Source organism: Pseudophryne corroboree, chromosome 6, assembly GCF_028390025.1.
Source record: "Pseudophryne corroboree isolate aPseCor3 chromosome 6, aPseCor3.hap2, whole genome shotgun sequence".
Classification (NCBI taxonomy): Eukaryota; Metazoa; Chordata; class Amphibia; order Anura; family Myobatrachidae; genus Pseudophryne; species Pseudophryne corroboree.
This window is the reverse complement of record NC_086449.1, coordinates 472876032-472889532: the sequence shown is the minus strand read 5'-3', so window position 1 is coordinate 472889532 and position 13501 is coordinate 472876032. Positions and strand designations below refer to the sequence as shown.

The following is a 13501-nucleotide window of genomic DNA, read 5'->3' as shown; positions in this document are numbered from 1 at the left end:
GAATGCCTAATTGTAATTTTTAGGTTTATACACACAGATGTTTACATAAATATAAAACATGGTTTCAATACATTATTTCAGATTTATATAATGTATTAATACAGTATTTAATAATAGCTTGTTTAGCATTTATAGTATAGCGGATTCAAATTTGAAAATGTCTAACTAAAAACAAGCTTTGTTAGCCAATATATCATATACTTGACATTCAGTAACTAAAGTTAGTTATTGAAAAATGCACATTAATTACAGGAGGGATGGGGCGACATCATGGGACCTTTAGTTCAGCCATAATTGAAGGGCTTGCTCATATTTAATGAACACATAAAACTGCATTGCAACACAGTTACCATGAATTATGTGCCAAATTGTGTGCATTATACAGTTTAGGGGTATATTCAATTAAAGTCGAAAACTGCCGTCTGTCGAAAAGACGTCAGTTTTCGACTTTTTAAGGTTGAATCCTGATTCGACCTATTCAATATTTTGCTAAATTTTTCGACAAGTCGATAAATTCGACTTGTCGAAAAGCACGTGGATCGGCGGAATAGCTGCCGATCCACATGTTGATGTCGAAAACTGGGCCAAATCCGACAGGTTTTGGCCCCCTTTTCGACCATTTTAGTCCGACATCAACATGATGTCGGACTGAGATGCGGACCCAGAGGAGGCAAGGGGGGGGGAGCCGTAGGGAGACGGGGGGACAGCCGGCGGGCATACAGGGAGATCAGCGCTACAGTAGCGCTGCAGCTGGATGTCACTCACCCACCCAACCTCACGGCAGCTTTCACCCGGCTCCAGCACGCTGCTGGAGCCGGGTGGAAGCTGCCGTGAGGTCGGGCAGCTGAGTGACATCCTACTGGTAGCGCTGATCTCCCTGTATGCCCGCCGGCTGTCCCCCAGCGGCTCGCCCCCCTTCTCCTCCTCTGCGTCCCATCTAAATTCGACTTGAAAAAGTTGAATTTTAGATGGGATTGAATAGGGGTTGTCGGATCCATTCCGACAAATACATGTCGGAATGGATCCGACTTTAATTGAATATACCCCTTAGACGGTTATACACGGTATATCCTACTAAACATTATAGAGCCATTTAGTTAATCTAGTGTATCTATTTAGCACAAAATGTGTTTATATTATATTTTAAAATAACTTAACAAAGTTTATACGCAGGCACTGACCATATATAAATAAGCGAAGAGCATGTGAAAATGACTGGGCATCACATACTGCAGCTATTTCTGTATAGCTCACAAGGAGCTAAGATGAGTAATTCAGCCTTATTTACATTATTGCTTACTATGCAATTTGCAGAAAATAAAACAAAAAATAATAATAAGCAAATGTGATATAGACAATAAATTTTGCCAAAAAGCATAAAAACAGCTTACCAGCGAGAAAGATTTCTCCACTTAACATGTGTATGTTAAACTTACTGAACAAGAGAGCAACTTATCAAGAAGCAAAAAAAGATGTTTAATACAAAAAAGCCACAAGTGAAGCATTTGAATAAGCCAGAAAAACATGCAGTAATGGAAAAGGGAGCAGGGACAGAGGAACAGCTTCTGGCATCAGCTTCAGAATGTGGAGATGGTTAATTTGAGAGCCAAAATCAATATTTCAATCTTTTCATCCTATTTCCAAGCCAAATTACATTTGTATACAAATTATTGCATTTTAAGGAGGTGAAGACAGTGATTTTACAATTTTAAGAAATTAATTTGCAGTTTAATACAAAAAAGTCATGGGGTATGAAAATCTATGAGCTTAAAATTAACCAATAACTCAAATGCATCATGCTTGAAATAAAAATGAGTAATTTGAAAGCAAACTATATTTAAAATGGCTGCATGTCTTTTTATAGCTGTTATTTCTTAAAAAAAAAAAAAAAGTTAAGCAAAACTCATAGGAAACTGGGGTTGGACATTTGTTCCTTAGACACTCTTTAAAGTAAAGAACCCCAAAATACAGACTGCAAGTTATTTTATATTCAACAGCTACCAACAACATACCTCCCAACACTGGAGGTGAGCAGATTAGGTCAGTGGTGTGGTTGTATCACAGAGGGGTGTGGCCACATTATGGCAGTAGCATGGCCCATCAAGGGTGCATGCCTAGCACTGCAAAATCTCTAGGCTACCCCTTATCTCCCTCCTATCACCATTGCACTGCCACACACAGCAGTGGCTGCGGGAAGAGCAGCAGTGACTACACACACCAGTCCAACTTTCCAGCAATTGGGACAATGCCGTCAGGATCGTGAAGGTGGGACAGAGCCTGAAGACAGTACTGTCCCAGGTATATCTCTATAGCTGGGAGATATGCTAATGATGTTTACAAATATTTATAAAGAAGGGTTCCATACCTTGTGACGTTTACGTTTTGTTTTGAATCCCCTATACCAGAGGTTCCAAAACGCGGTCATCAAGGCACCAAGTTTTAAAAATATCCATGGCTCTGCACAGATGGTTAAATCAAACTGCCTGAGGAACAAATGAAGTCAACTGTGGCTAAGCATGGATATACTTCATACCTGGACAGTTAGGGTGCCTTGAGGACCGCGTTTGGGATCTTCTGTCTTGTACAGTTCCTGCTAATCTTGATTGTGTGTGTGTTATGGGGAATTTAGATTGTATGCTCTAGCAGGTCAGGAACAGAGGTGAATGACTATATAGTCTATGAAAAGACCTATGTAATATAATGGTACAATGCAAACAAACAATAAATAGGCACTCTCTGTAATCAACATTTTCTGTCAAGAAAAAATAAAAATTCCGGACTGCACTCACAGACGCCACGGAAGCCAGGGGAGAGCAAGCCAGATCTCCTCCAATTTAGCTCATCCATATTTATAGAGTATTTCTAAATATTAATAGTTTTATTTTAAGTTTAATGGTTCTGTCTAACATTCTAGCTTACATTATGTAGAAGAGTTCTGAGCTGGTAAAGGGTTAGGAAGTGTGATGAAACATATGCCTAAGCAAACAAAGAAGAAATACTGGGAGTTATGACAAGAGGCTCCACAGAGTCTCTGATCATCTCAGTTCTGGCAACATTACATTAAGAAAGCAGTTGCAGTTACTAACCTAACTTCTATCAAGGCAAACGCTCGTGAAATTTTATGTGAAGCTGGGCCTCCTAATTGGCAGAATGTTCTGCTTTTTTCAAAACTGCATGAACAAGTGCAGAGCACAGTAAGCCAAGACTGTTTGATGGAAAATGGCAAATCTAGGAATAAGAAGAAAAGGCAACTTTAGTCCAAACACAATTTTATATGTAGCTTCGATGTATCAGCAGCTCATCCACACTTTATCAGAGCCTGCTATCACATGTCATTGGGATCCTATGGATTGGCACACAATAGAATGCAATGCTTTGTGGTCGTCACTTGAGGACATGCTACTGTACATTACATCACAGAATTTAGGCATTCATGCATCGCTAAGGACATACAATATTATTCAGCTACATGCCCATTTTATAGGTTGTAGCACTTGACAACTGTTATATTATAGCCTCATGTCTGGAGCAACTATATTAATTAGTCTAAATCATTTTTTTTGGGCTGTTCAGTTTGTTTATCCAAATAAAAAAAAAAAACTACTCAAAACACACACACACACACACACACACACACACACACACACACACACACACACACACTCATTCACTAATGCATTTATTTTGCAGACATTTTAGAATAAATTGTACCTCACCCTACTTTAATCCAACAAGACAAAACATTTCTGTAAAAATATTACTGGTATTCCATTTTGTAGGGAAGTAGTGCATGTAGCACCAATCTCATAGAATAACAGATTGTCATACCCCATGTATGAAAGGAGAATACAATGTGCTGTGAAACGACTATACTGAAGAATGAAAGAAAAGAAACAGGGAATCACAAAGGGATACATTTGGCAGAGAAAACAGTGTAAAGCTGATGTCCCATTACCTGATGCTGTTACCAGGAGGCTGTCTGAATCACATGGTCTAGAGGATGAGGCACTAACAGGGTATATGGAGGAGGTACAGGCAATGGTTGTGGGAATGACAAGGGAATTGTCTGAACATGCAGGTTCGTTCCATCCTGGGGACTGGGAAGGCCAAGCACCCACCTGTGATGTGCCTATAGCTGGTATGACACAGCCTGCAGATGCCACAGGTATATCTATAGATGGTTTTGGTGGCAGCTGAGGAGAAGACGACTTAGATACAGTTTCCTCGTTTAATACCCTGAACCCATGTGCTGAAGTGGAGGGAGCAGATGTAATGGGCTTATGCTCACTCTTTCCCCCAGCATTTGGTGGTGTCTTTAACATAGGATGTGGTGCAGGTGGAGTTTGTGAAAGTCCAGGTTTTTTTGGAGGAATAGGCGGAGGGTTTCCCCTATCAACTCTTGAAACTGAAGTTGATTTCAGTGCAAAAGACGGATGGCCAATGCGCCCAGCTACTGGTGGATATGTGCCAGTTTCCATCGCATGTGAGAACCCAGGTCTCAGTTGTGTACCTCCCTGAGGACTAGTAAACCTGGAAAGGACTTGGGTCACTGTATTTCGTGCCATCTGCTTTGCAACCATATTTTCACGGTTGTTCGGAGATAATTCTCTTGTCTGAGGAGTTTGAGTTGTGTTTCCATTTTGGTCATGCTCATTGGCATTTGCCTGAAACTTAAACTTGGCAGCCTGGATGCGGGGACTAAGACCTGAATTTACAGCAGTATTAGAACAAGTTGAATGTAAGCTCTGCATAGACTGAGACAAGTAACTTGGCGAAGCTGGAGAGGTACAAAATGGAATGTTTGTGTAGACAGCGGGATTGCCTGTCAGTTCTGAAGAGCATCCATTCTCTTCTGTCCTGCTATTATTTGGAGATATGCCGTGGTTTGTAGGAAGACCAGTTAATGAATCATGGTGGGTTGTTTGTCTATCTGAAACAGGTTTAACAAATGCTGAATTTGTGCAAACATTTATCTTAGTGTTGCCTGCTATAGCATGGTTCACTATAGCTGGTTTGGCTGGTATACTCAATGGAGACTTCTTAATATGTTCAGAGTCACTATCTGCCACTAATGTATTTGTCTGGCAAGAAACAGACCGTGATCCTCCAGACACAGAGTGTTTATCCTTGTTCTTACGAAGGAGAGATATATTTGCTTTACTATCTTCTTCTCGGGACATCTTCAATTGTTCAATGATTTTCTTCATCCTGTCAATTTCATCTTGTAGTTCTTTGGTGTGTGCCTCCTCCCGGGAGAGTTTGGCACGGAGATGTTCTCTTTCAGTGTCAAACTCTGAAACTTGTTTTTCAATTTGAGCCTCCATCTGTGCTTCCATTTGTGTGCGGAGCTGTTTCTCAGCAGCCAGTGCTTCTTCCAGTTCAGCACTCTTCTTCTTTTCCACCTCTAGCTTTGACACTGCATCTTCAAGCTTTTGAGTTTCTTCCACTATTTTACCACTTAAAAGTTTACATTCTTTTACTAGTATCAGGACCACATGCTTATTTTTAGCACGTTCTTCTTCAAGACGAGCCAATAGCTTTTTGTGTTCTTGCTCTATGTTTTGAAGTTGACTTTTCTCTGACTCAAGCTGAAAAAAGAAAGATATATAATATATATAGATATATAGATATATATGGTTACAAATAAAGAACTACAGTTTGTCTCACTTCATTTGGCCAAATAAAGTCCTATTAAATAGACTCCACTATCATGAAAACTATGCTAAGCATTTAGCATCAGCTAATACATAATTATATATAATTAATTTCTACATGTGGTATATAGCAGAACAAAATCGTTATTATCACTGTTCAACTATATAACTTTAAGACATGTTCATCATCTATCAGTTAAAATTCTGGACATGCATAGAAATAACTACAGTATAAAAAAATTATACTGCATTAATAGAACTCTAGCCAGAAGTAAAAAACAGTAGTTTTGCGATCCACCATAAGACATCTTAATAACAGAGGCTTTTATCTTAGCCCTCAGGTGACCTAGCAAGACTGCCTGTTTCAAAGAGTAGAATCTCACAATACTAATGAGATTATTCTAACATCTCTTTGGTCAAATAAAAAAAAGGAATTAATTTAAGTATCCCAGTAATAACTCAAAGATAGGCCTAACACTATGCTGAATCCACCACAAGGTTCGCTCTAACATTAGTTTAATAGAAAATTAAAGCATTCATTAAAATAATAAGCTCTATGAAATCTTAACCGAGATTTGACATTGCTTCCCCAAATTCTTCAAATGTGACAGTGAAAACACAGCCCTGTTTTCCTTGAGTCCTGCAAAGCTATATGGAAGCCTGCTTTTTCCTTGGCCCACTTAGGAGGGTATTTATCAAGGTAGTTGCTACCTTACATTCTTCTCTCTCTCTCTCTCTCTCTCTCCGAGCTTTGATAAATATCCCCCCCCCTCAACGGAGAACAGCCGGTATATGTGGTCATCTCATGGCTACAGGTCACGCACGAAGGAAAAAAAGGAAAGTATAACAACATTAAAGTAAATATGTGCACCTAAAGGTTGCAAAAACACACAAACACCATAAATACATACATAAGGAGCAAAGTTAACATCATTAAATCTTCCACACAAAATTGATTAATGCGGATTTATGCGTTTCCTACTGAAAGTGACTGTCACACTTTAACTTGGTTGATCGATTTGCACATCCTGCTCATCTATTTTACTTTACACCAGAAATTAATAGGTAAGTAACACAATCTTGGGGATGGCAGCTCAGCCATTTTTTTTAACTAACATAGGATCGCCTGCCTTGATAAATGAGGGCCACATTTTACAGATCAATACTGACAACGTACAGCAGAGCTGCAGTTAAGCGGTGTCACATGACCATACACTGCAGAATATAGATAGGCTCCTTATTGCCAATTTCTTGGGAAGATGACAGCAGCCAGCAAACACATCTGGCTCTCTAATTAGATAATCACAATGGACTGTTTACAGTAGACTCCAACAGTCATTCTGCATTCACCGTGCAAAGAATTTCATGGTGCTTACTGACAGGATATAAACTAGCAAATATAATTTCTTATTTTACATATTTTGACGTACCGGGGTTTCGAAAGGACTCAAAATCTGGTCTTTAAAAGCTACAATGCTCTATTTAACGATCTATAAAACATATAGTTCATCACAAGACTTGAAACACATTAGCTTACTAGCACAATGTCTTTCTGCCAGCACCAATTTCTGCAAAAAGTGTTTTAATTCATAAAAATGTGCATCTGCCAAGGATTTCCATGGAGTTATAAAGTGGCTCAGATATCCAAACAGATGCTAGAAGAGGAGTGCATGCAGCATTTAACAGGTGTTCGGCAACACGCCAGATTCCAACAAGTCTCTATCACCTACTGATTTTACTAAGTGATATAACTTAATGTAATCCCCAAAAAGTCCCCAAAACATGTTGTTTTCAATATGCAACTTTCAATGACGTAACCCGACAACCATAAGGGCAGGATTACCAAGTGCATAGGAAGGCTTACAATCAATATACTGCAAGCTTACAGGACACAGCGCACAGTTCTCAAACTATGACAATTTTACCTACTTTTGAAATTGACAGAGGGAGATGTATCAAACCTTCTAAAGAGTGGAGAAGAGTGGAGATGTTGCCCATAGCAACAAATAAGCTTATACCTATCATTTGATAGAATGTACTTAATAAATGCTAGCTATAAGCTTATTGGTTGTTATGGAAACTTATCCACTCTTTAGAAGAGTTGATACATTTCCTCCATAGTACAATTCCTGATGAATTACATATTTGTGAAACTATGCAGCTTTTTGAAAACTATATAGGGAGGTAAGAAGACCAATCTTTCCATTCTTCTATGAAGACATGTCAGATCAATACATATCCTAGGCTCAAGCTTAACAAGGAGGCTCCCTCTCTCAGAGTGGTAGGACCTAATGCCTCTACCACAAACATAACCATATGCACAGTACTCACGGTCAGACAATCACAGTGTCTCTTAATGAGACTGCTGCTTGTTACTCTAGGTAAGGGCTGGCCAAACCAGTCCTCGAGCTCTACCAACAATTCACATCTTCCAGACCACCTAGCTGGTGCACAGGTGTAGTCATTACTAATTAAGATGTGCTGCATTCATTCCTAACTGACAATTCTACAGATCTCCAGGAGGCCTGGAAAACATGAACTGTTGGTAGATCTCGAGGACCGGTTTGGCCAGTCCTGCTCTAGGTAGTGAGGAAGAACCCAGAGACACCTTATATCAGCCTCTTACAGGTGTAATTACAAATTTACTGGTTGGGCCTAATGGATGGAGCCTGCCCTCTCTCTCCAGGAACCCTTAACCAGCTTTTACTAAAGCCCAAATCTTACCAATCTGTCTTTCAGAAACAGATATTTTCCTGGGAGATTAACCTTATAATTCAGAAACCTGGGACAAATATATCTCCCATGTACAACCTTATCCGTGCTTTCATCACAATACAGATGTGTCCCACTACATAGAACAGTGCTCTGTAGCAGGACTGCGATGCATATGCAGCACGGCATGCCACTTCATACGCCTCCCTAGCTGGCTCCAATTAGAATGAATGGGTGGCAGCAGCATGCATACATACAGTATGAGGCTGCCAGCTCCCATTCAAAAGGTGGCACAGCATAGCAGCAAGGCTAAAAAAAGGACACATCTGTGTGTGTATATATATATATATATATATATATATATATATATAGACCAAAGCAAGGACTGGCACTCCTGTATTGCAACCAGGTATGTAATGCCTAGGTGCCAGTAAGCAATGAGACAGTCCAAAAGAAAGATACGGCACTCCAGGGCTGATACAACATGCCTTAAGGCAGCAACGAATGAAGCAGACGGCGCAGCATAGTTGTGTCAACGTTTCATTTAATTTCTTAAATTTCGTCAGGACATTGTCCTGACGAAATTTAAGAAATTAAATGAAACATTGACACAACTATGCTGCGCCGTCAGCTTCAGTCATTGCTGCCTTAAGGCATGTTGTATCAGCCCTGGAGTGCCGTATCTTTCTTTTGGACTATATATATATATATATATATATATATATATATATATATATATATATATATATATATATATTTAGGATTTTAATACCTACCGGTAAATCCTTTTCTCCTAGTCCGTAGAGGATGCTGGGGACTCCAAAAGGACCATGGGGTATAGATGGGATCCGCAGGAGACATGGGCACTTTAAGACTTTAAATGGGTGTGAACTGGCTACTCCATTTATGCCCCTCCTCCAGACCTCAGTTATAGGAACTGTGCCCAGGGAGACGGACATTTCGAATAAAAGGATTTTTGTCAACTAAAGGTGAGATACATACCAACTCACACCACAACACACCGTACAACATGGCTTTTAAGAAATACCAGTTAACAGCATGAACCAAAAACAGCAACAGGCTGAACATAACCGATACACAACCTCTGTGTAACAGAAGCAATAAACTATCAAGACTACTGCAAAAACAGTCCGCACAGGGACGGGCGCCCAGCATCCTCTACGGACTAGGAGAAAAGGATTTACCGGTAGGTATTAAAATCCTATTTTCTATTACGTCCTAGAGGATGCTGGGGACTCAAAAAGGACCATGGGGTTTATACCAAAGCTCCAGACCGGGCGGGAGAGTGCGGATGACTCTGCAGCACCGATTGAGCAAACATGAGGTCCTCATCAGCCAGGGTATCAAACTTGTAGAACTTAGCAAAAGTGTTTGAACCCGACCAAAAAGGAGCTCGGCAAAGTTGAAGCGCCGAGACTCCCCGGGCAGCCGCCCAAGATGAACTCACCTTCCTGGTAGAATGGGCCTTGACCGACTTCGGTATCGGCAATCCAGCCATAGAATGAGCATGCCGAATCATATTACAGATCCAGCGTGCAATAGTCTGCTTGGAAGCAGGAGCCCCAATTTTGTTGGGACCATATAGGACAAACAGAGCCTCTGATTTCCTAATCTGAGCAATTCTGGCGACATAAATTTTCAAAGCTCTGACTAGATCGAGAGACTTTGAATCAGCCAAGGCTTTCGTAGCCTCAGGCACCACAATAGGTTGGTTTATGTGAAATGAAGAAACCACCTTTGGCAGAAATTGTTGACGAGTTCTCAATTCCGCTCTATCCACATGGAAGATCAAATAGGGGCTCTTGTGAGACAAAGCCGCTAATTCAGACACCCGCCTTGCGGACGCCACAGCCAAAAGCATGACCACTTTCCAAGTGAAAAATTTCAACACAATCTTTCGCAAAGGTTCAAACCAGTGTGACATAAGAAATTGCAACACCACGTCAAGGTCCCATGGTGCCACAGGTGGCACAAACGGAGGTTGGATGTGCAGTACTCCTTTCACGAAAGTCTGAACCTCTGGAAGGGCGTCCAATTCTTTTTGAAAGAAAATAGATAAGGCCGAAATCTGCACTTTAATGAAGCCTAATTTTAGGCCCGCATCCACACCTGCCTGCAAAAAATGGAGGAAACGACCCAGCTGAAGTTCTTCCATAGGAGCCTTCTTGGTTCACATCAAGACACATACTTTCTTCAAATACGGTGATAATGCTTCGCCGTAACCTCCTTTCTAGCCTTAAGCAGAGTGGGGATGACTTCCCCGGGAATACCCTTTCGAGCTAGGATTTGGCGTTCAACCTCCACGCCGTCAAACGCAACCACAGTAAGTCCTGGAACACGCACGGCCCTTGCAGTAACATATCCTCTCTCAGAGGAAGAGGCCTGAAATCTCCCATGAGTAATTCTTGAAGATCCGGATACCAGGCCCTCCGTGGCCAATCTGGAACAATGAGTATCGCCTGAACTCTTGTTCTTCTTATGGTCCTTATCACTTTTGGAATGAGTGGAAGTGGAGGGAACACATATACCGACTGAAACACCCACGGAGTTACCAGGGTGTCCACTGCACTGGCTTGAGGGTCCCTTGACCTGGAACAATATGTCTGAAGCTTCTTGTTGAGGGAAGACGCCATCATGTCTATTTGAGGAATTCCCCAACGACTTGTCACTTCTGCAAAAACCTCTTGATGAAGACCCCACTCTCCTGGATGGAGATTGTGTCTGCTGAGGAAATCTGCTTCCCAGTTGTCCACGCCCGGAAGGAAGACAGCTGACAGAGCGCTTACATGTTTTTCCGCCCAGCGGAGAACTTTTGTGGTCTCCGCCATCGCCAATCTGCTCTTTGTTCCACCCTGGCGGTTTATGTACGCCACTGCTGTTACGTTGTCTGACTGAATCATGACAGGCAGACCGCGAAGGTGTTCCGCTTGTAGAAGGCCGTTGTAGATGGCTCTTAATTCCAGAACGTTTATGTGCAGACAAGCTTCCTGGCTTGACCATTTTCCCTGGAAATTTTTTCCCTGTGTGACTGCTCCCCAGCCCCGGAGGCTTGCATCCGTGGTCACCAGGACCCAATCCTGGACCCCGAACCTGCGTCCCTCTTGGAGGTGAGAACTTTGAAGCCACCACAGGAGAGATATTCTGGTCCTGGAAGACAGGCTTATTTTCCGGTGCATGTGCAGGTGAGACCCGGACCACTTGTCCAACAGGTTCCACTGAAACACCCGGGCATGAAACCTGTCAAATGGAATGGCTTCGTAGGCTGCAACCATCTTCCCCAGCACCCGAGTGCATTGATGAATCAACGCTCTTGCCGGTTTCAGAATCTCCTTGACCATGTTCTGGATTTCCAGAGCTTTTTCCGCTGGGAGAAACACTCTCTGCAGTTTCGTGTACAGGATCATGCCCAAGAAAGACAGCCGTGTTGTCGGGATCAACTGTGACTTTGGCAAATTTAGGATCCAACCATGTTGTTGCAGAACTGTCAGGGAGAGCGCAATGTTTCTTAGCAACTGCTCCTTTGATCTCGCTTTTATCAAGAGATCGTCCAAGTACGGGATAATTGTGACACCCTGCTTGCGTAGGAGCACCATCATTTCCGCCATTACTTTGGTGAAAACCCTCGGAGACGTGGAAAGACCAAACGGCAACGTCTGAAACTGGTAATGACTATCCTGAACAGCAAACCTCAGGAAAGCTTGATGTGGAGGATATATTAGGACATGTAAGTAGGCATCTTTGATGTCGACTGATGCCATAAAATCTCCCCTTCCAGACTGGAGATCACTGCTCGAAGAGATTCCATCTTGAACTTGAAACTTTTCAAATTTAGATTGAGGGATTTAAGGTTCAGGATCAGTCTGACCGAGCCATCCGGCTTTGGGACGACAAACAGGCTCGAATAAAACCCTTCTCCCCGTTGGGACGGGGGTACCGTGACAATGACACGCTGTTGACACAGCTTTTGTATTGCAGCGCACACTACTTCCCTTTCTGGGAGAGAAACTGGCAAGGCTGATTTGAAAAATCGGTGGGGGGCACATCTTGAAACTCCAGTTTGTACCCTTGGGACACTATTTCTAACACCCAAGGATCCAGGTCTGAGTGAAACCAGACCTGACTGAAGAGTCGGAGACGTGCCCCCACCGGTACGGACTCCCGTAGAGGAGCCCCAGAGTCATGCGGTGGACTTGGCAGAAGCAGGGGAGGACTTCTGCTCCTTGGAACCTGCCACAGCAGGCGACCTTTTTCCCCTTCCTCTACCTTTGGAGGCAAGGAAGGACAACCCTCTTCCTTTTTTGTATTTATTGGGCCGAAAGGACTGCATCTGATAGTGAGGCGTCTTTTTCTGTTGTGCAGGGACATAAGGAAGAAATTATGACTTACCCGCGGTAGCCGTAGACACCAGATCAGCGAGGCCGTCACCAAACAAGACACCACCTTTATACGGGAGAGCCTCCAAAGCTTTCTTAGAGTCGGCATCAGCATTCCATTGATGAATCCACAGTGCTCTCCTGGCCGAGACCGCCATGGCATTGGCCCTTGATCCCAAGAGGCCAATATCCCTCGCCGCATCCTTTAGGTAAGCTGCAGCGTCCCTGATATAATCGAGAGTCAAAAGAATGCTATCCCTATCCAGGGTATCCATGTCAGATGCCAAGTTATCTGCCCACTTACCAATAGCGCTACTCACCCATGCCGACGCCACGGCAGGTCTGAGCAGCGCACCCGTAGTGACATATATGGATTTTAAGGTAGTTTCCTGCTTACGATCCGCAGGGTCCTTTAGGGCAGCCGTGTCAGGAGATGGAAGCACCACCTTTTTGGACAACCGTGACAGAGCCTTGTGTACATTGGGGGATGACTCCCACTTTTCCCTGTCCTCAGAGGGGAATGGATATGCCATTAGAATTCTCTTGGAAATCTGCCACCTTTTGTCAGGAGATTCCCAAGCTTTTTCAAAAAGAGTGTTCAGCTCATGAGAGGGGGGAAACGTCACCTCAGTTTTTTTACCCTTATACAAACAAACCCTTGTATCAGGAATAATAGGTACTTCTGTAATATGTAAAACGTATTTAATTGCCACAATCATGTACTGAATACTCTTAACCAGT

General features: G+C 42.5%; 1 protein-coding gene across 1 annotated transcript in view; it reads right to left on the bottom strand.

Annotated features, from left to right (window-relative positions):
• Nucleotides 1-13501, bottom strand: part of CTTNBP2 (cortactin binding protein 2) — a 164779-nt gene that overhangs the window by 79773 nt on the left and 71505 nt on the right. Inside the window, exon 4 of the mRNA XM_063927221.1 lies at nucleotides 3956-5588. Within this exon, the coding sequence (XP_063783291.1) occupies nucleotides 3956-5588 (1633 nt within the window). The remainder of the gene's footprint in view (nucleotides 1-3955; nucleotides 5589-13501) is intronic.